This window comes from Struthio camelus, chromosome 7 (genome assembly GCF_040807025.1).
Source record: "Struthio camelus isolate bStrCam1 chromosome 7, bStrCam1.hap1, whole genome shotgun sequence".
Lineage (NCBI taxonomy): Eukaryota > Metazoa > Chordata > Aves > Struthioniformes > Struthionidae > Struthio > Struthio camelus.
In genome coordinates, this window is record NC_090948.1 from 26,960,759 (window position 1) to 26,984,246 (window position 23,488).

Below are 23,488 nucleotides of genomic sequence, written 5' to 3' on the forward strand. Positions count from 1 at the left end.
TGCTTAGCAACAACATTCCTATGCCTTAAGTAGCTGCAAGCCCCTAGCTGAACCCTTTGATGTGACTGTCAGGGCAGATTTATTTTGTTTTAGCACATTGTCTACTTGTCCAGATGTATCAGGAGATAAAAAGGAGTCATGTTTACACTCTTTTGGGGGGGGGGGGGAGGGAGGAGGAGATGTAATTAAATTGCATTTTTGATGAATCTCAGAGAGATCGAGATGAAGAAAACAGAAATTGGGTTGAATATAGAGGGGAAACCTACTTGCCAACCTAACACCTGACACTGTAGGAAAATGAAGTGTAAAGTCGTAGCGCACAATGTGTTGATTTGGTTCTGTTGAAGCCTTTGACTTTGTGCTTTCTCATGTGCTGGTAGTTCACAAGAATCCAGAAAGGCCTATTAAAAAGTTGCTGGTTGTGTTCCATAGGCACTTTCCTGTGTGTCTTGTTTAATAAATTTGTTTGTCCAGGTTAAAAATAACTGTTTTTTCTCTAGAATGTTAATTTTATGGATGACATATCCTAGAAGAACTTCTGGCTGTGGTAAGTGGCTGTCAATCAAATACTTAAATAAATAAAAGTAATAATAATAAAAAGCCCTGAGCCTCAGTGATCTTGGATAAACAAATGTGCAGTGTAAGGCAGGCCTTGCTGAATTCTCTGAGAGAACAAATACCACAGATGATCCTATTTTTTTTATTTGCGTTTTTAACTTGCGCATTTAGCAACACCATTCTGGGCTCTATTAATAACCTGCGGTGTGCAGTGACAAGTCTGGTTCCAACATTCAGTATACTGTGGGTATGCCAAGCGAATAAAATGCTAGTTTTAATCTGCTGTTGCAAAAGTTACTCTATTTGCATTTTAAATAGGTTACACTACAGCACCCCCTTCTGCTGACTAAGTAGTGTGACAAGAGATTCTAGCTGCGATTCAATTTTATTCCCATATAACAGAATGAGGATGCCTTAAAAGCGTTTTTAACTTTCCGGTTTCATAAGTCCTGTGTCTATAAAGCAAGGAGATTAGTGCAGCTTAACAATAGTTATTAAGCTACTGTTATCCTACAGTTTTTAGGGTCCAGCTTTCATTTTTGCATCATTGTCCATACTTCAGAAAAAAATGAAGAAAGCAGGTGACAGGAGAATGAAAATCAAAGTAAAGTTAACCCTCTTAGCATTGCAAACATACTTAAAGTAGTCAGTGAAACCCAGCGTCACGTTCCTCTGATTGTCGTGGACTGAATATGTTCTCAAGTGATGATACAATGTTACGGACTCTTAATTCATGGAATGGTCTCAGAGGTTCCCATACAAAAAAGCAATTAACTTTACTATTTCTGTCTTGACTTTTGAGGAATCTGTTGCCATTACATTGACAAAAATAAATAAGAAAGTTCTGAATCTTCCCTATTTCAAAATATAGAATATGTATGGCATGTTGCTCAGATGAATTTGCTCACAGTAAACTCAAATCAAACTGGATGAGTGTCCATCTCAGTGCAGCTAGCAGTGAATCTTTGCAATAAGGTGAAGTTGTATGAAAAGAAACCTGTCACTGTGTTTTATGTAATGGGTATTTGCGTTCTGTATCTGTATTTATATGTAGTCTGTACGCTATTAAGAACCACCGTATCATAGAATAAATCTCAGATTTACACCAGTTCAGAAACTGTTGAAGATTAAAGGTATTTTTCATCTAGTGAGTGAAAATCAATTGTGGCTGTCTTGTTTTAGACACCTTTTCTGTTTGATAATTGCTGTACAGTACAAAGTAATATGGAGAATAGTGTATTTTGAATTAGCTTCATTTATGTAAAATTATTGTGAAAATGCTTCACAGTGAACTTCTATGCTCAGACTAGTATATTCTAGAATATGCAATATTCTATAGAATATAGAATATTTCAGATTAGTCTTCTGCTTGAAAGAAGTTGCATAAAAGTCTTCTCTTGTTCAGTGGAAGTTAGACATGAGAATTCAAGGGAATAATGTTTTTTTGTAGTTGTGGTGTTGGTTGAAAAGTATTGCAGATAATGACTGAAGGAAACTTGGACTCTAATACGATATCGATATCTTTCCCTTCACAAAAGTAACTTGCTTATGCTTTTGTGCCATCGAAGTTATAATGTCAAAGAACTCAGTATTGTTCTTTCAGTCCTTCAGAGCAGTTGTACAATGAATGAAATGCGACAAACAGCAATATTTGAGCAATGCTGCGGTCAGCATTTAGACTCACTGCCTTAGAAAAAAGACAGCATCTGTTCACCCAGAGGTTCATTTGTGATCCTCTTTACAAGACACCTCAAAGAATGGTTGTTTGTTGACAATTCAGGATTCTCTGGCAAGACTTGCAGAGTTTTCAGTTTTGGGTATGGCAGGTTTTACCAGCATTTTTTTTTTTTTATTACACTAGATGTATGCCCATTGAATCCCTCTGATGTATGTATATGCATATAAATGAAAAGAAAGTTACACATGTTCCCAGAAGCTATGCTGGTAAAGAATGCAAGATAAAATATGTGTTTCTTGCTTGGACTTACTTTCCCAAACTTGGAAGAGGAGTGAAATCTAGCAGATTTTTCATTTTCGTGTTATACTTTTGTAGGTCATTTTTCATTGTAGTTTCCTGATCTTTATTAATACTAACCTGAGGGGAAAAAAGAAGTTTTAAAACAAATCTCGAGTATGATGTAGCAATTACGAATTTGTTTTGTGGGTTGATTTTAAGTGGACTTACTATCATTTTAAAACCTAGCATTAAGTTTTACAGTAAATAAACTGCTTATTGGTTATATTAATGGGTATTCTTTTCATTCCTTGTTACTAGAATTTGTAAAAGCAGTGCTCTGTTAGGGACAGATTCTATTATCTACCTTAATGAAAGACACTGAACCACTTGAGGGGTAAGGTTCAGCTTGTCACAAAGGAAAATATTAGAATCTGGTCTATGGTTAGGGAGGAGGTTGTAATTCTGAATTCTGTAATTCTGCTTTCCTTCTGCTCGTGAAACTGAACAGAGGAGCAGAATCTCCTGCCTCCTTCTGCTCCTAAATGTGTGTAGCCAAGATGTGATTTTTAAAAAGACACAAAAAGGAAATACCATACAAGAAAAAGACATTTTTTTTCTACTGCCCTTCAGAACAATGGTGTTAAGGAGATGCTAAAACACTTGGCTTTGAGTGATAAAAGTTGAAAAAGAAGGGTCTTGGAAGTCAAAGAAACTAATAGGTGTTTTTGTATGCTATATGTTACAGTAGAACAAATCAATTCAGGCTCCTTAGATGCAGTCATTGCCTTGTGATTATATTTGTGTAAAGTCTTGGAGCCTTTGATCAAAGAAAGGCATTTGTGAGTAGGCCTAATCCAAGCTCTTTAAGGTGTTTAACTTCTGGGGGGGGGGGGGTTGATAACAGCTGGGATTTAAATTTAGTTTTGCCGAACTTTTGTTTTGAAAGGATTTCTATTATATGCTGCTTCCTTTTCCATACAGAAGATGGATCATTGAGTAAACCTAAAAGGGAAAGAGGATCTGGGAGGAAATGGGTGGGAACTTTGAATTAATCTTCTGAGGAAAAATGTTTGATCAGCGGGTAGGAGAGGATGAAAACCTCTGATGTTGACAGCAGGCAACTTTCTGACTAGTGTGTGATTGACAACTTTGATGCTCCAGTGGGGAGCTAGTGTCCAGCCGTGCTCAGGCATCCTCTGTCTGTGGGTGGTAGTGTTAATAATGTGGCAACTGGAAAGATTAATTGTGGACAAGCAGCAGGATTATGAGGAGGGCTTCACAGGTCTAAGAGGAACAGTGGTAGGAAGGCCTCTGATCTGTCAGCCCAAAAGGAAATTAGTTAGGGCAGGCTGGAGCAGGCTTAAAGAAGGGGGGGAGGGGAGATGGAGTGGTGGAAGAAGGGAAGCATTTAGGATATTAAAGCAAAATGTGAAGAGGATATTGAAATAGGTCAGAAGGGGATGGGGCCAATGTTCTTGAAAGACCTTAATGCACTACATCCTCTTACAGTACATTCAAAGTTCAGCTTGTTTTGCAGTGAGCTGTGGAGTGACTTTCATAGCGGTTAGAGCTGCCACAGTAGGTAAAACTGGTTACGCATTTCCAAAATGAGCTTGACAAAAGTTTGTTTGTCCACTGTCAACTATACACTCAAATGAAGAATTTCTAAAGACCCTAAATGCAAGATACATAAAAGATAGTTTACTTAAGCTGTATCTGCAAGTAACTATGGACTGTATATTTTACTTCCCACCCTTTTTGGTAGAAGTAGGGATTTTGCCAATAAATTCTGTGTTACCATTAAAAAGGCCATTCATCATGCTTACTAATGTTATTAATCAAGATACACCACAGTACCCTTAAAATGAGATCATTTTGATAAATCATGTATGACATGAAAAGACTTTATTCCTTTTAAGTGCAATTTAGACTGTAATTTTTTTCCTCATTTATGATTCATGGGAGAAACATGGATAAAATTCCCTTGCACATTTACACCTTATCACCAGTAATAATTCAAAACTGCTCTTAGATGAAAATTCAAGGTCTGATTCACCAAAGCTGAATGCCAGCTCATTATTTTCTGGCATTCAGTAGCCCAAAAATAATGTCCGTACATTAGTTGCATTTCACAATAGTTGAATTTGGCTGCACACCAGACATCGATTACAGTCAATTAAGCTTAAATGCATAAGAATTATCATATGTTCATTTACATTTTTGATCCAGTTGCACCTTACTTTCAACCTTGCAATTTAATTTTAAGTGAAAACCAAAAGTTATTGTAAATTCAAGTAATAAGTAATAATCTCTCATATATGAGAATGAGGGAAATATATTGTGAAATGCTTTGAGTTTTGTTAAGCCCCACTACTTCTGTTAAATAAGCAAAATTCTCTTGCCTTTTCTTGTTAAAAGCCATCAGAATTGAAAGGCCAACCAAAATAAGATCGCTGTTCTCCTTGTCTTCCTAAAACTAAGATGTTTTGGCCTACTTTATTAATAAGATCAGATATGAAAATAGCCTGGTAAAATGGCCAGAAAGAATATTTGTTCAGTTCAAAGTCACATTTTTGATTCTAGCTGAAACAGTTATGTTATTTATTAAATTAAAAAATGTCAGAAATGAGTTACAGCTTTTTTTTGCTAAATTAGGTATAAATCTTGGGTAAATGTTTATTTATTCTGGAATTTAGAAATGTAAAAGGGAAAAATCTAGTAGAGAGATTTAATTTGCAAAGCAGAATTGTTTAAGTCTTGGTATTTCTCAAACCATGATTCAAAGAGGATTGACTTATCTGAATTATAGTCCTCCCTTTGCTTCCGTCAGCAGTTGAAAGCGTTTGAAAGAACATGTGTGGCTGCCAAAAATAACAGACCATTTGTATTTTTGTACCATTGGTCTCTACAAGTTCATTTGGATGCAGCCAGTGTATCACCTGGTACTACACAAGATGTACCCTTTCTAGTACCATCCAAACCTTTTTTTATTCCTTGAATAGTGGAACTCAAGTATTAAACAAATGCACCTTTTCTGTAGTTTTAACTAGGTTCCAAAACTCTTGAGAACCAGTTGCCAATGTGTGGCTGACTTCATTTTCTCTGAATGTTGTGTCACACTTTTTTTTTCTCCCTTCATGTTTTATTTTGTGCTTGTATATTTGAAATTTTTTTTCACTTTCACATCATACTAAAAGTAGTTATGCAACAGGGACTTAGAAGGTCAGATTCTTGGTGTTGCTGGATTTTTTTTTTTTTAATTTATTAAGAGTATTAGATTGGTAGACAGGAGAAACATAAAGTCAAATAAATCCCTTATCCTACCAATACCTGCACTTAAGTTCCTTTCTTGTCTCATGAATTGTCTTTACTATTGCTTTAAAAAAAAAACAAAACACACCTTGGTAAAAAGATTGCCTATAGTTTACATGTAAATTTCTTGTAATGAGATACTTTTCTGCTTATAAATTAAAATGACAGATTAGCTCAAACTAATCAGATTCTAGTTGTATTCTTTCCTGGGACTGGTTAAATTACTCTTTTTGCCATAGTTGTATATGTAAAAGATTATAAAATAAGTCACTATTTTTGTGCAGGATGAGTAGGTCATCTCCGTAAGCCTGTAGCGATCAAGCAAGTTGTGATTACACCATGTGTCTGCTCCCTCTCGCCTCTTCATGAAAGTGATTGTAATTTATTAAGTTTGGTAGTGCCAGGTGCTGAGCTGCAGTTACTGAGGTCTGATGTGGAGCAGGGGAAGGGGGAAATCCCATCCCCTCAGGGCCAGCGGGTCTCTGGGGTGTAGGCGTGCCGTGCCACCTGTTGGTTTTGCTAAAACATAACAGGCTCTTGGTGTCTGCACAACCTCAGGCCCAGCCGTGGGAGATCTCCAGCCCGGCGTGGGCTGCCGTGGGGCTGCCGGAGGGAGGGCCTCGCTCGTGGCCTGCCTCGGCGTATTCCCCGGTCTCTTGCTTGAACCCGTCGGTCACGCTGAGAACCAAAGCTGTCTACTCTGCTGCGCGTTCCTTGCGTTCGTGGAAAAGCATATAAATCGTCAGTGAAGTTCCTGCTGAGTGGATGGAATGGTTTCAGACTTGCTGTCTTGCTGCTTCCTGCTGCTGGTGGTGGTTGCCGTTGTCTTTTTTTTTCTCCTGGTATCACGAGGCTTTTCAAGGCCTCACGATGAAACCAACGCCCGTAGTGCTTGGTGCTGTGCAAATTTCTGGGAAGAAGCAGTCCCTGTATAGTAGTGTTTTGGTGCTCTCTGCAAGCCTATTGGGATTTCAGCTTGTGATAAATTAATTCAAGTCTATTACTAGTCAGGCTGTGTTCCTCATAACACACTATCTGTATGTGGTGAATATATATATTTAAACAGTAAACGATGAATTTCTAAGTAAGATTTTGAAAAAATTGTTGATGAGCAAGTCTGGAAAGTTTCTGTATGTGGTATTGCAAAAGAGAGCAAATATACTAATATTTGTGTATTATACAATTATATATATTCCTTATATATATTATATATAAGTATATAATATACTAAGTATACTAATAGGGTTAAGACATGTAAGTTGTTGCAGCCAATGGTACAAAGGAGTGATTTAACAAATTGCTGCCATACTGATACTTACATATATGAGCAAGTTTTCAAAATATATATAATTTATTGAAGATTGTGTTGCCAAATGAGACCTAGGTAAGACATGTATGCCCAAGAAATCCAAAATGAACCCTTAGACTAAGTAGATGCTTATGCAGACATTTTTAAAAATTATAATAAGCATATATCTCTTGAAGTTTAATTCATTTTAAGTATCAGGTACCAGTGCATTTAAGACAGAATAAGCTTATCAGCAAAATACTACCATTTATTTAAATAAAAGGAAAATTTTTTAAAAAGCAAATACGAGTTGATCGCTTAAATTGGAAATATACTACAGGTTGTCCCATTAGTCATGTACGTTTTTGCAGAAATGATTTTGTAATTTTAAAAAGGGGGCAAAACAGTGATTTCCTGTATTCTTAGTTGTAGTTTTCCTGTGGATATATTAAAAATTTTTGGAAACCAGTCCTATTTCCTTAGTCTATCTGAATTTTGCATCTAATGCATTGGGTTGATCACTGCAATGTCACAATATTATTTTCGATTTTTATTTTCAATGTAAATTCATCAAATGAAAAACAATGAGCTTTCAAATAGCTAAGGTCACTTCTCTGTGATCTTACTGGATGACTTTGACAGGTGTTAAAACTATGATGAATGAAAATAAAGAACAATGTCACAGAACACAAGCATTCTTGATAAATGTGGATCAGACTTATAAAATGAATATCAGGCTGTCCCCAAGAAATTTGTTTCTTCATCAGTCCCCTGAAGAACATGAATCATACTCTGAAATTCTGGAGATGTGAGGCAGTCTAGTACTAGAGAAGAAACATATTGCAAAGGAGAAATCCCAAATGCTTAAAATGTTTCTAAAGTGACAGATATACAAGAGGAACTTCAGTCTATCTCTTGAATTCCATATTAAATAGCATATTCTTAATTATTTTGGGTTTTTTCCTCTCTGTTTTATTAGTAGTAACTATTAGTTCCAATATTGCTTATCATATTATATCATTTGCCTAAATCTTTGCTGAGTATGTATTTTTCTTACATGTGCCTGGGTAAATGTCAGTGGCATATAGGTTACATATTTGTTAAGGTAGGTTACGTTTTTGTTAAGGTTTATCACCTTGTATATGTGTGTGTTCTAGAGCTCAGTAATCTTTTTCCTATGTATCTGTAAAGAGATACTGATGACTTTATTACTATAGCAAAATGTGTATCAACTCCCCCTTTTTCCATGAGCCATAGATTTCCCCTCACTTCATTATTTCTAAAAACAAGAACATGCTAGTGAAGTTATAGAGCAGCATTTCCAACTTTTGTCCATTGTTTACAGCATCTGATTTTAAGGATGACCACGTTTGGCGTAAGAAATCAACATGAGCTAAATAATTGTGATTCATTTCAGAATTTTTGTCTTTTGAGGTGTTTAACTATTTTCTCAGATTTATACTGAGAAAACAGTATACTGTTCTTCCTGTCTTACAAAATTTGTCAACTATAATATGTTAGTGACTACTACAGTTACTGATCTATATAGGGAATATATGGCACGCAACAGATACAGGGATGGTCTCTAGGACATCAAGGGTAAATACTGAAAGAGAGGAAGTAGAGAAAGACAAGGATTCAAATACAGGCTATGTGACACAAAAATATCAATTATTAACAGGTGTTAATGATATTCCATTGTAGTCAACATAGTCTAGTATCAAACCTAACCAATATAGCCTAATATCAAGCAACATCTCACTCTTGAACAGAAAGTAAAATTTCTTAAACAATACCACTGCTTTAATTAAAATTACTCAAAGTTATGGGAACATTTTGTTTTTTAGTTAGAGCTTTCTTTCCTGCTTCAGCTTCTACAGTATGTGTAATTTTGAGGAACATGGTTTGAAAGTCTGGCAGGCTATCTATTTAAGATCAAATACAACAATTTTAACTCAGACAAAACTCATCGGTTAATCTCAAGTCAGAGATAGGGACACCAGTTTAGCAAAATGTTTGGCTATGTGCATGACTACTGAAGATACTACTACCTTTTTTGAGTATTTGCATTGTATATACTGCAAAATTTGGGTGACTGTAATCCTTGCAAGAAAACAAGCTTCTGTAATAATACTGATGTTATAATTTTCTTACTGAGCTATTTGGTGATCTGTTCCTATGAAACTTGAAGATACTTCCTATTTAATCTAGCTTTCCTCAGAACTATTTGTAATTACTTTCCACTGCAGCTAGGACTTCTGATGCAAATGTCATCAATCCTTGGTATGTCTGTGCTATTATCACTGTCAAAATATTCTTGTAAGTATTAAGAACAATACAGTCTATACAAATCCCTTTGGAAAATATCTTAGGGTCAAGAAACGGAAGCAGTAGGGAAAACAAACTGTCTTCTTTCTGCAGGTGTGCAGGCTTACTTGAAAACTTGATTCAGAATTCCAGCCAGTGTTTGTGCAAAGCAGTCCTAACGCTAGATGATTTTCCGTAGAATTAAAGCTGCTGTAACTGAATGCTTAGCAGAAAGGTAATGAAAACTGTTCTATATTTGACAGGGAATTATATACTGTACATAAAACAGCAGCAAAACATCAATAAACAAACCTCTTTTTCTTGCTTTTCCTAAAATTGGAAATAAAGCTAAATTGCCCCTTCACTCCAATATCCTCTTTAGAAGCTCTTGAATTTTGCTCACTCAGTGGTATTTGCTGAAAAGGCAAAGTCTCTTCCAGTAATTTTAGGAAAAGCTATCATCAAGCTGTCAACAGTCTAAATTGAGATTAAAAGAACCAAAGAGAAACCTTCACTATTATCAGAGTCCCAACTAAGTACACTTGAAAAAACAGATAACATCTAGAATGCACAGTATGAGACCACCTCTTCCTCCAGGTTTTGGAGTGACTTAAACGAACGAAGTCTTATGTTAAATAGTGACATTTTTCTCTTGTCATATCCAGAACTTCCAGGCCAAAACAGAAAACAGACAGTTGTGAATAGATACCTTTCCTTGATATTTGGCATTTATTTCAGATATCACATTGCTATGGGGTACCTATCTAATCCTCTGAGATGTTAGAAGCCCTCAGCTCATATTGGCCGTCAGAGGGAAGACCTCCAGTACTTCCTAGCCCAGAATAGAATGGACCGTGTTAGGATTCACCAAAATCAAAGGGTTATTGACCTCAACTGAAAGACCCATGTCTGTAGCTTGCCTTACTGTGAAAAGGAGGCTTTGTAATCACTGGCGAGACAGTGGAGGCAGGATTTTCTACATTTTCTCAGATCTGATCTGTAGCTATTTCAGCAAATCTGTCTGTATTAAGATACCTATTTTGTTGTATGATGTGTTTTCCCTGATTTTTGCTGGAGACCGGAAGCAGACTAAAAATATGACCAGACACAGAAACTGAAAACTGAAAGCTGATCTCCAAAAGCATAAGATTAGTAATACTAATCCATTGAGTCACTTACCTTTTAAAATTTTAATATTTTATCATGTAAGAGTCCAATAGCTATCATAAAGGAAAGGCTTGTAGGTAAGTTACAGCCTTTAACAACATATTACCATAACTACTTTTCCTTATTGTGGATTTCTAACTGCGTATTATTCACAGGGTTAGTCTGATAATTAAATTTGATTTAATATTTAAACCTTTTCTTCTCCAAAACATTATAGCCCTATTTTTTACAGTTAAAGGCTATATTGTAGCCAATCTTCGTAAATCTGATTTTGATTTCATTTTAGTGAAAAAAAGTATATATCTTGAGGATATGATTAATTACAAAAGAAAGAAGTGAGATTGAGTTGGATTGCTTTGACTTTTGCCGCATGTGATCCAGCGTATCATTAGGTACAGCTTGCAGTAGAAGATAGCACTTATTTTCTCCAAACTCTCTTTAATAAATCATCACTGGATTCAAGAAATAATTTAACTTTTGTATTTCCTCTCTTTATTTGCTTCATCTTTTCTGTTAGAAATTATCTTTTAACTTTTTTTTTCCCAATAGGATAGGTAGTTTCAGATTCTTGAAGTGAACACTATCCTTTGAGTCTTCTCTTAAAAAAAAAAAAAAAAACTTTGTTTTGTGTATTGCAGTGGGTAGTTTGTAAACACTCTGCAAACTCAGTGCCTGAAGCTGAATGTGTCAGTATCATGATATCAGTCCATCTAATCTAAAATAAATTCTTAAAATATTGAGATGATGATAAATATTCACCAGGAAGATCCTTTGTTTTAATATCTCCTTCAAACAATGCAACATTGTTACTCTATAATTAAAAAGCAAGATGGTAAGCAGCACTTGTTGTGGCTTTATATTGCTTTTTCCCCTCAGACAAAACCTTTTTCAACTGGATGAAGTATAGTTTGATGCGGAATTAAGCTCCACAGCCTATTCTTTTTAAAGCAGAATCATAGGATCTGGACATTTTTCTTTTTTACAAGGAACGCTTTAGATTTCCTCTTTTCTCTTGTAACCTTTTGCTGTTAAGGGTTCTGAGCAAGGCTTCTTACTGCTTGCTTCCTGAACGCCTTAGACTTCTTGTGTGCGTTTTTAATGCTTTACTATTAGCAAATGTATATATTTTTCTACTTTTTTACATTAGAGGCATTATAATTTTGGGGAAAGCCTTTCATTTAGCCTGGAGGACAGTGGAAGAGTAAAATCTATTTTTTACTTTCAAAGGCAAGCATGGTAACTTTCTCAGCTACCAAGCATCCCAGCTTTCTATTTTCCATTTCCTTTTTTGCCTGCTAACTCATAGCCTTCCTTCAGGTAAATATTAAATCTGCTTCAGCAAGAGGAGCGTTTTTAACATTGCTCAAAGATTTCCTGGTAAGATGGGTCATTTTCAAAGCTGTGAGCTGTATGACTATGACGGCTGTATGACCGTATCCTAATACCATTATGTGGACTCTTTATGAGTACAAAACTTCTTTTGAGGGATTGCAGGGCAACCTTAACAAAAACAAATAAAACTCATTTTCTTTCAATATTCTTCCATGACTGATGACTCTGTATATCTGTAACCACATCATACAACTAACCTTACTGGTGCATCCTCTTTGCTTAGTCATTGACTTTCACTCACAGCATTGATAATATTTGTTTTATCACACAGGCCTCTGGTGATGCTGCCTCCATCTCTCCAGAGATGCACTATACACCTCTGCCTTTGGGATCCAGGGACCTCACCAATCACAGAGGTATAAACTAACCTTTTATTGCTGTGAACGGCTGCAAGGTAGTAAGCTTTGCTGTAAGGACTCCTCTCTCTATTAGTTATTGCTGCATTGGCACTTTGCAGAGAACACTGTGCCTTTCAAGCACTAGATGAGAAAACCATACCTGTCAAGACTACAGATTTTTAACTCATATTAAATAGGATTTAAGGGTAGTCTACTGGGAAAGCAAATAAATCTGTGGATAATAACGTTCAGTGATATTTTGTGTGTGTGTGTGTGTGTGTGTGAGAAAAGTGTAGAGATTAAAGTACTTAAATATTGCTAAGCAGATGATTACATGCAGCACTGGTAATTCTGAGAGAATTTGTAAACTTTCTAATGTTTGTAAAGAGAGAGCTTTTTGCAATTTAACAATTTAGGGCTATAATTTTGAATGTTAACACATTTTCATTGCAATAAAAAGGGATTTTTCTCTATTTTTCAACATTAAAGGGGGATCAGTATTCAATTTCCTTTTGCACCAATCCTTAGAACTTAAAAAGCACCTTGGGCAAATTCTTGAATTCCTTCTGCATACCTGTGGAGCACAAAGTTCAGGAAGCAGGTGGAAAACTGGAGCAGTTGTAAAGGGAGCATTCCAAGCCCTTTCACCTTTGTTCCAAAAGGGAGAAATATTATAAAGCTTGTGGCACTCTTTGGCTTGAAAGCACAGCAGCAGTAGTCTTGTGTTTGCCATGTTGCACGTTTGATTCCTTGGGGTTTTGCTATTTCAACTGTTTTCCAAATTGATACCGTGTAAATCATTTGTGTAGAGACAGGTTTTGTATAGGATACCTGAATCGACATCAAACTTATATTTATGAACTTGTGGTAACTTGGTTTCAAAGTTATCTTAGTGTATATTCAGATACCATAACGTTATGGAAGACTGAGGTAGAATGCCTTACTACTTGAGACCTATTGCAAGAACCAGGGAGATAACGCAACTTAATAAGGATCTGCGATGCATACAGGAAAGGATGAGGAAGACAATTTTTACTTTCATTGCTTGCAGCCTTTATCACTATTGTTGTGCTATGGCTCAGATAAGTGTCAAGCTACATCCTAGTCACAGTGCAAATTGGTGTGCTGTAGTGGAAATCAGATGTCCTTGGAATGCTAGAGTGCGTTATATTCTGACATTGAGGTGATGTAGTAACTGGTAGTTTTTAAAGAGAAAGGACAGAACCAAAATCTTGGATTTGAGCATATACCTCTGTTCAGAGATTAGAATCCTCCCCCCCTACCCAACATATAGCCCCAAGCACAGCCCTGTGTTTCTCACCCCCAACCTTAAATTCCCAAAGTATGCGTTGTGGCTTCAGTTTCCAGGTAAGCATATTTGCTTTGTGATTGGAGTTCTGGTGATTGATTAAATAGCTAAGGTCTGAGATGAAAAGCAAGTAGAGTGATAGAACGTTGTAAACACCTAAATTCTATAAAAATACATACAAAAAAAGAAAAGTCAGCTGCTAGGTATCTTCAAATTTATTTATTTAGGTGAGGATGAATTAGCGGTGTGGCTTCATGGCTGACTTTGGAATCTGACTTTACCAGAGAGATATCAGTAGCCATAGGCATCAGAAATCATGTGTCTGAAATGCAGATTTACTTCTCTTGCTAGGAAGCAATTCTGTGGCTCTACGTGCCATTACGCACATGTGCCCATATGGATGTTCATTTAGAGCTGGCTCTTGCAATATCCTAAGTCCCACTGTCTTTGCTAGGATTTGAGGGTGTCTGCTCTCTTACTGTGAAAAGGGAAAATGATACTCCCCAAATTATTGACTTTTTACCCTTAGCTGTTCGTATACTTCTTCATTCTTTCTATCTTTACTCTTCCCAGAAATATTCTGCTTTGCATGCTAAACATATGCTGAAATTTTCCTTGATGATTAAGCAGTTTATATATAAGTGAATGGGAAAGAGTGTCATCCAAAAAGAGGTAAAATTGACCCTAAAACAGTCATTGTTAATATGCTGCAATAAGTAATATGTATTTATTCACAGGGAAATAATTAAGAAATCTTTCCAGAATTCCAGGTGTTGTGAATAAAGCTTGGAACAACCTGCTGGCGGGGTTTATTCACTCAATCAACTTCTTTTATACAAAGAAAAATCTCCAAGTTCACAAACCCATAAAAATTAATTGGAATCGATAGAAAAATCTCCAAGAAAAGAATGAAATACTTAAACATGCTATTTTAGGTTCTGAATATCTCAATTTTTTTTCTTCACTGAATGCTTTCAGTGTTGTATTGAAATGATTGAATCAGCTGTTGCATATGTAAATATTGGCAGTTTTCAGCCCAAAGTGAAAAGGAGAATGCTATAACTTTGTGAGTGCTCTTATTTGTCCCTGGAGGAACTTGTTTACCAGAACTTGAAACTCTGGCAAACAGTTTAGTGCAGCTGTAAATTGATTCTTTGGGATTAGGAGGAGGAGCAGGAGGAAGCTGAATGTGTTTGATGGGTAGAGTTACTTGGACATTTTTCACTATATTTAGCTATGATTTTTGGGGGAAGGGGAACAAAAACATATAGTTCTGCATGTGTTGCACTGTGCATTTTACAGCTTTCTAAACTCATATATGCAGTATGTTATTTTCAGATAGGATCTGGTCTTTTGGGGTTGACTACATGTTTTGTACAGACTATCTTCAGTTTTATAAATCCCTCTCTCACTTCCAAAGCCCACAGAAATGTTGCATGTCAGTGTTGCCTCAGAGTTGAAAGACAGAATAATTGCTGTAAATATTACATCAAGTGCTACAATGCTTTGAGTGGATAGGTACCTAAGGAGAGCAGTAAATATGGGATGTGCATTTCTATTCTTTAGAAAAATTTTCCCCATCTTGGGAAAGTTTATTTTCCCAGAAACTACTTATTTTCTAGTTAAATGTTTACGCAGTCCTGCTGTTCATGTTTCTTAGCAATAAATGTTTTGGCCTTGTATGTTTTAGGCACCTGATAGCAATATGACTTGGTCCTTTATGATATCTATTTAGTATCTCATTAGACAGTTCTTCCTAAGTATTAATTTTTTACCTAGCTTTATTTTTGTTTTGATTCCAAAACCACAATTTCAAACTCCTAAAGGTCTTCGCTTGGGCTATGTTAAACCAGTATTTCATATTCGATTTCATATGATTTTAGATATCAGTGAGTTACTTGTGTGATAAGGTTAACAGTTCTTTTACTCAGATAAAAGAAATCATTTTAATAAAAGACTCTCCACACATAAAACAGGCTTCATTTTTTTTCTAAATTCCATAGTTTGTATTATGCTAAATTTCAAATTTGCTAATGAAACAAATTAAAACAGGCTACACTGTTCTTTCTGCTTATTGAACCCTATCTAACTTTAAGAAATTATATAAACAAATCAAAACTGCTTACTGTTGTTTTTAATGGCCATGCTCCCAATACACAAAATTAATGTTGTAGAATATATATTTTTTGGAGACTTACTCCAAAGATTTTTTTTTTTTGTCATTTTTAGATTTTTGTATCTGTGGCCTTGGTGCCCTTCTGTTTCTTATAATCAGTTTATTACCTGGTTACATATAAAATCTTAAAATAGAGCTTTAAAGTACTGAATGTAGTTTAAACTGATGGAAAGAGGAATTTTATAATTGTAATATGGTAATTTTAAGGATAGTTTGCTTGATGGATGTGTCAGGAAAAAAGCTACTGTTGTTCCCTCCCCTCCCAGTCATGTGGGTTGAATGTTCCTTTTTCATAATGGCACCCTTGGTAAGGAGATTCCTTTATTAGGTGTGAGCATTTAAACGCAAATTGCTTTCTAAAAAGAACAGTGTTTTCCAGTTTAGGGGGAAAATAATTATTTATCATTCCATCTCAGGAGAAGCGGAATTACTAAATCATGAATGTCATGAAAATCTATTTTTCCCATGTAAAACAAGTGCTGGAAATCCTCTGTATAAATAGATATTTTATAACATTGTCTGTTACCTGGTTTACTTGAAAGTCTATTTGCTGCCAAAGCTATTTGGCTTCCAATAACATTTTACAAATACTTTTCTTGCTATCTTGCCTCTGGGAACAAGCAATGGTAAGTCTGCCTGATACCTTACTGGTAAAAGGAAGCAGCAGCAGGTTCCATTAAAAATAAAGTTTGTACTTCTAATATAAGTAGTTTTTACAGCCTTAACTTGGAAACAGATTTTCTTGTTTTCTGAAATTGTCCAATCTGAGGTGGAAAGACACAAGCTGCATTCAAAAGCAAGGCCCAGAAATCCAGCAGCGGAGTATTTTTGAAGTTTCCCGTTGCCTCTCAGAAAGTAACTTTATAAAGCATAGCTGAACAAAGGAAAAGAGAGGTTCCTGGTGCTCTCAGTTTCTCGGAGCCCTGAAAGGGAAGTGCCGCGGGCTTGTTTTGGCAGGGAGAGCTCTCCAAGGCAAGCAGAAGCAGGTGGGCCGCGAAGCTGCTGTTGTGGCTCCCAACCATAACCTACCGGGTGGTTTTGGTGATGACTCTACTGCAGCTCTCTTCTACTCAGAGCATTTGGCGTAGCACTTTTCAGAAATGACTGGAATGACCGTACAGACTGCAGCCTGACTGATTTTCAGATATACCATATAAAATCCAGCTAGTAGCTTTGTAGGAGCTGAGGTGTGTGCTTGGCCAGGGGAGAGGTACACTTTTGAATGTAGTGTAAGCATTGGGCCATTCAGATGTGCTAGTATTTACTGTCCGATAGGTGTCAAAGGAGATCTGTTGCTTTGAAAATGTGATATTGAAGGACAATGGTGGTATTTTTAGAGAACCAGGAGGAGAAATGTATCTGATGGGATGTGTGATAGCCCCTCTCTCCTGCAGGGTTTACCTTCTCTACCTCAGTTTGCTCAGCCCCAGCCTACTCAGATTTTAGAAATAAGCATTCTTAAGTTAATGTGGGACTAGTCATATATATTGATCCTTCAAGGATTGGATCTAGAATTTTCAAATGTTATTCTAAACTTTTTGAAGTAAAATTATAAAACTGATGCACGCTTCGTAATAAATGTTAATATAGGAAGTCCTTATTTTTGAAGGCTTTCAGTTCAAAATACAGACGCTCTCAAAAGTCATGCTATCTTTAAGTCACAGGCATAAAAAGAAAAAGAAATCGGTTTGCATAAAAACTTGCTTCTCAAAAGATAATTATCTTGTTTATGTTGTCGTCACAATCTTCTCCATTGTTAGGTACTCATTGTTTTTTCCAGCCAGGAGCTTATTTAGAGTTTGAAACTGATTGTTAGGAAAGTCACAAAGTAATTTATGTACCAACTTATCATAATTAGTTAGTATCCTTAATGTGAGCTGCGCTTTATTCTTAGAAATTGATTTTTCTGTATATCTGCATAAAGCAGGTTATTTTATGCTGTCCAGAAAGAGAATAGGAATAATACTAAAACTGTGGATAGTATTTTGTCTTTTATTTAATGTGAGGAATCCTAAAATACATTTTAACAAAAGGTATATGTTTATATAGGAAATAGTTGTTTTAAATCATTTAATAACCCAGAATAGGATGATAAAAGAGATTTGCAAACAGATGAAATATATGGAAGTTCTATATCAAGTATATGTTGTGAATAGTGAGAAATTTGATTTGTTGGTTTACATTAGGTGTCATTTGAAAATAACTTATTTCTGTTTTCATGCTGCATCGTGTTGCGGTGAGTGATACCGTACGGAGGAAGGCAGTACACCTCTTAGGCCAGTGTCTTCTGCTCTTCAGACTACTGACTTTTAGAAAAAAAAATGTTTGCAGTAGCATGGAACAGAGAAAATCATATTTTCCAGGGACAAGAATGCTCAAGAATAAGCTGTGACATTTCCTCTAGGGAAAAGGTCCCAACAGTGAGTTTGCTGTTCTCCTGACTTAACCGAAGAGGAGTGGGTAAAAATCGTTTTCTTTTGGCACTGTGGATGGATAATAAACTAATTAGTCCATTTTGGGTAAAAAAAAAAATCTCATTTGGCTTGCCTGTACAAAATGAGAAATTTGATTCTAATGCTTTGACTATTTTTTGAATTTGGAAAATAGACATTAATGGAAATAAGAGGGACACTGGAGCAACTTGGAAAGCAAAGTAATGGTAAAGATGAGTGCCAATGTGAGGGACTTGGTTATAAATAAATAAATAAATAAATAAAGCTTTGATTTTCCTCGCTTAGTAACAAGAGGTTAAAGTTGGTTACATCTCTTCCAAAGGGAAAATCTATCAATGGTGCTATCCAAACTTGAAGTCCCTGCAGTTTGGAGGTGTGAGAAGACAATGACCGGTATTTAAAGAATTCTTTGTTCTGAGCTAGTTGTTTCTGGTGCTGTTGGGGGCAGGCCTGGCCCTTCTAGTAGGCCACTGCAGGAAGGCCCCTGCTGCTGCACGGCTTGTACGCACAGACCTGTCAAACCTTGTACTCTGAGGAAAGACCAAAGGTATGGTCCCCCGACTATTTCTTTAGTGGTTAACCTAATTTTAACTTCTAATGCTCATCTTTTTCCCTTCCTAGCTGCGCTCTAGTTTACTGTCTCCTCAATTTTTCTGATGTATTTGCTTTGGAGGGGGATGGAAAAGAATATGTGCACTGCAGAAGGGATCAATAAAACACTATATGTGGGGAAAAAATGCTAGAAGGCACATTTTCTTTCTAGAGGCTTATTGCCATGAACTGCTTTCATCTGATAACAGAATCCCCTATGCGTTGATATTTGCCCCGTGTCTGAATGCGCTAGACATCTGTCCCCATTGTATGAAGTGACACGCACTCACAGATGTTGCCATTATGAGGAACTGAGAGATCTGGCACAGGTTAAAGAGGGTCTTTTTAGTCATAAGTCACCTCAAAAAGGTCATAAGTACCTCTTTGGAGCCCTCATCTATTTGTTTACTGGAATAGAGCCACCACAATAGCAGTGGTCTTTTGTGGAGTGATTTAGCTTGCTTACTCAGCAGTGATAACTTTTGCCAGTGCCTCTATGTTTCTCAGTAGAGCTATTTTTCCAAATGTGGAATAAATTGTTGCTGGATTTGAGTTTGACCTTGACTAATATGGTTCAAGAAATACATTTTTTGGGTCATTGGATTCATGTTCTGGCCACTTGCAGGGTCAACAGTTTCTTGTCTGTGCTTAGAAAGAATGTTGGATTTGAATCAGAATACTGTAGATTATTAAAACTTCAGCATAAAAAGGTAGTATTATCTTGTGTATTACAATGGTGAGAACAACCACTCATGTGAAACTAGGGTTGGTGAACAAGTTGGGAATTATATATAAAGCAACTTGCAGTTTTGTGCAAAGACTTTCTTGATGTTCACAAAAGTTAAGATTGTTTTTCATATGAGAATATATTTTTGATTTACAAATTTTCTGTGTTCCTTCATTTGAAAGTGAATCCAGGGGCTGTGGATTCACCACAAGCTGACTGGAGGGAGTTCTAGGAAGAAAACTTCCTAGACTGTTATAAACGGATGATTCTTTTTGCAGCAAGGCTGTAAAGATGACGAGAGAATAGTTAAGTGGCTAATCAAGTTTAGACTAAAACTTTATTAGAAATCTAAATGGTTGGGTACACAATTCCAATTCTAAATCCAGTGAGAATTAGGACTGTAAGACACAAGGAGCCCTTCAAAATTATCGGATTTTTTTTTTCCAGATGGTATTTAGTTTCACGTTTCCACAGTGTATATTCCCTAATCTGATTCTTGGAAGTTCTGAGAATTTTTTATATTTCTTCCATTACTCCCATAATTTCTGAGACTTTCTTTGTGACTTTCCCCATATTTGCCAAAACTAACCTAGCAGTTCTGGCCTCAGTCACCCATACGAGTATCACATCAGAGTGAACATGATCAATGAGGAAAAAACTGTAATTTCAGATTTTTGTGGAGACTAGAAAGTGTCTGATGTTTCACAACATAGCTCATTTTGTTATGCTTGTAATAAGAAACTGAGAATGCTCAAACTCTGAGCAATGTGACTATAAAATGGCAGAAAAACAAAAAAACATTGGCCTTCGTAAGTGGACACTCAGGATCCAAAAGCATTAAGCCTATCTAAAATCTTCTTTAGGTATGCAGGAGCGCTAACACTGCAGTGAGTGTGCAACTGGCAATTTAAAAAGATTGGCCAGTGAATCAGCCACTTGGCTTTATAATAAATAACCTTTTAGAACAGAGTCATCCAGGTTTGAGCCATGAGATTACAGCTCTTCCAGAGGAACAGGCGTCAAAGCGCACATGCATTCTCCCAAGAGTTCCCCATGTTTAGTTAGCACTCCAGCCTAGCCTGTTTTTTTTGCAGGAGTCCTCCAGTTTTATCATTCAGGCATTTTTACAGCCTCATTGGAACAAATAAACAAACATCTGGAATCATGTGGTATATTTAATTAAAAACTTTTTGTTTGGCCAGAAATAGTAAAATCATGAAAAATTGCCTGTCTCCAAGCTCAGAAAGGCCAAATGATGAAGCTGTTGGCTACAGACAGTTTTACAATGTATTGAAATTCATAGATACGCACACCTGCTGCAAGCTCCCCCCTGCTTTATTTTGATTCATAACCATTAATGAGTGTTTAGTGCACAGATTGTAACCCTTGTTTAAATTGGAATTTACTCTGGTTTTAATAATATGTAGACACGTGTTGCTATAGTCTGTATAGCCTGTACTGTTTTGTAATACATAGATAGAATAAACGTTTGCGCTATTGGTAACAAAAGGTCTGTTAACAGTACATGTCTCTTTTGAATATTCTGTCATATGAATATGCTTTAATTCCACAGAAAGTAAATGTTTGCACCATGCTAAGATTCTGTGTGCCAAAGGCTGGAAATGTGAAGGATGATGTTTTCTCATGAAAATTAGAGAATATAATGAATTGTAAATATTATTGTTTCATTTTATGCGTTTCTTTGAGAAAAATTTCAGGTGATTCTTGACGCTTTTGTAGACAAAACTGCCTGCTATGATCCTAATTATTCCAAAATGCAGGTACCCTGTGGGCATACAGTATTCTACACTACAGGATTATTATTTATGAAAGCAAATTTACCTAATGGGTTGCTACCATTTTGGATGCACAAATGTAGGCTTCTGAAGATGTGGGATACCTAGAGTTTTATTCTGGAGTTTGCATCCCTCAGTTTCTAAATACCTGGACCATCTTTGTTGCGGAAAAGAAAATGGCATGCATACACAAAGTATTACTGCAGCTGAATCTTGTTCGTGATTCTTCATATTGTTTATGATTAACATAATTTGGGCTTTCCGTTTTGAGATGCATTTCTCTGAGGATGTAGGTTCTTAGCAGGATAGGATAGGATGCTTAAGTGACCTCTGCCGGCTGTCCCAGGATTAGTGTTACTGAGCTAAATGAAGGGGAGGTGGATGTTGTTAGAAACAAAGTACTAATTCCCACATGGTGAATAGAGGCAGAGGCCTACTTTAAAATTGAATAAAAAAAAGGGGATGGTGATGGTGTGGGGGAGGAAGAAATTTCCTGCACAGTCAGAAGGGCAGCCATCTGCATAACAGCAATAAACTATTTTATCCCCTTGAGTGTTGATTCTTTATGGTGCACACATCTTGCTATAACATGCACATTTCTTCCAACCCATGAACAGCCAAAAAGATGCAATGCATTTTGCATTGCTTTGTTCAGTGTGTGTGGTGTGTTGGGAGGCTGTGGGTTAAGTCTCTTTCTTTAATTTTGCCTTCAGGAAAGAAAGGGATTTCTTTGTAATATTTCACTGCATGTTCTTATGCAAGGAGAGAAAGCTGTCAACATTTAGTGGGATATGAATGTCTGTATTCATGATCTAATGATATGTTTGCTGATCAAAGTTCCTTTCAGAGCTCTGAAAGCAAATGTTAAATAAAGGTTGACAACTTCCCGGTTTTTCTTTTTTGTGATATTTTGGGGTCTGTTAGTAGCCTCGTTACTAGAAAAGTGAATGATAGGAAGTACCATGACATCCTTCATTAGTTTTATATGCCCCTGAGCAGAGAGCTCACACCTGGGGCGAAGGCGGGGAGGAGACTAAGGGGTAAACAGTAAGTCTAAGCAAGTGGAATTATTTTGTGTGCCTTACCAAACAGAGGATGGTTGATCCTTTTTAGTTGGTATCTATTATGTTGCCTTTTAGAGTCTGAGAGATTTTGAAAATTACTTGTATTAACATAGGATGAAATTCTTTTACTGCATGATTGACAACATTGGTGTGTTTTGTAAGACCTTTTAAGAAAGCTTGTGTATGACTCTAGAGTGCCTAGTAAACCCAAGCAACCACCTGAAAGACCCCCCACCTGTGGCTGCATAAAACTGAAATAACGAATGGAAAATAACCCATTGAGTATGCACTTTCCCACCTACTGAGAGCAAAATGCAACGCAGTGCAATTTTAGTACTTACGTGCCACTGGGGAAAACAGACTCCTAAAATCACATAGTGAAACACTGGAAAAATTCAGCAAATTTGTACTAAGCACTATGTTATAAAACCTAAGGAACCGTAGGCTTTACTTCTCAAGTGAAACAGATTTGTATTGCAGTTCTGTTAGAATGCCTACCAAATGTAGTGATGATGTTTAGCACAGTAGGCTGAAAAACTGTAAGGCTAGCGCATAAGCATCGTTTTACAGGTATGCTGTGCAGAGGAGGATACAAGCAACCCTTGCGATGTCTACTTAAAGACTAAGTACAGTTGCAGTCTCCGAATCTGTTGTCTTTTACTTGTGTGCAGTGTCGGGTCACATACTGCTCCTGGTGGGAGATGGAAAGAGAACGCAGCCTGAGCGTTTTAGCTCTTTCAAAACCATTTTCAATAGTAGACATGACTTCTCACAATTAATGAAGACCTAAATTAGTGTTCACGTATAAGTGAAGTTGTAATATGCATGTAACAAACTTATGGGGCCACCAGGTCAAGCTGCTGGATTTTCCCACATTATGTTAGGCTTCTCACCACCACCACCAGCTGCTGCAGCAGTGGCAGCTGCAGTAGCTCAGCACTGTACTTAATCAGAGATGTGCTTAGAAAAAGTCTATTTATAACACCCACCCATCTCTACCTCTTCCTGGCAGGAAGGAAGCAACCCAGCTTGTTTGTTTGTTTATTTTCTGAA

At 36.6% G+C, this 23,488-nt stretch overlaps 1 protein-coding gene across 8 annotated transcripts in view; it reads left to right on the forward strand.

Moving 5' to 3' along the window:
- Positions 1-23,488, forward strand: part of LRMDA (leucine rich melanocyte differentiation associated) — a 692,873-nt gene that overhangs the window by 572,993 nt on the left and 96,392 nt on the right. For 7 of the 8 annotated variants that reach the window (XM_068950500.1, XM_068950506.1, XM_068950505.1 and 4 more), the window contains one exon: positions 12,253-12,337. The exons of the other annotated variant lie outside the window; for it this stretch is intronic. In XM_068950500.1, coding sequence (XP_068806601.1) covers positions 12,253-12,337 — 85 coding nt within the window. The remainder of the gene's footprint in view (positions 1-12,252; positions 12,338-23,488) is intronic. 8 annotated transcript variants of the gene reach the window in all.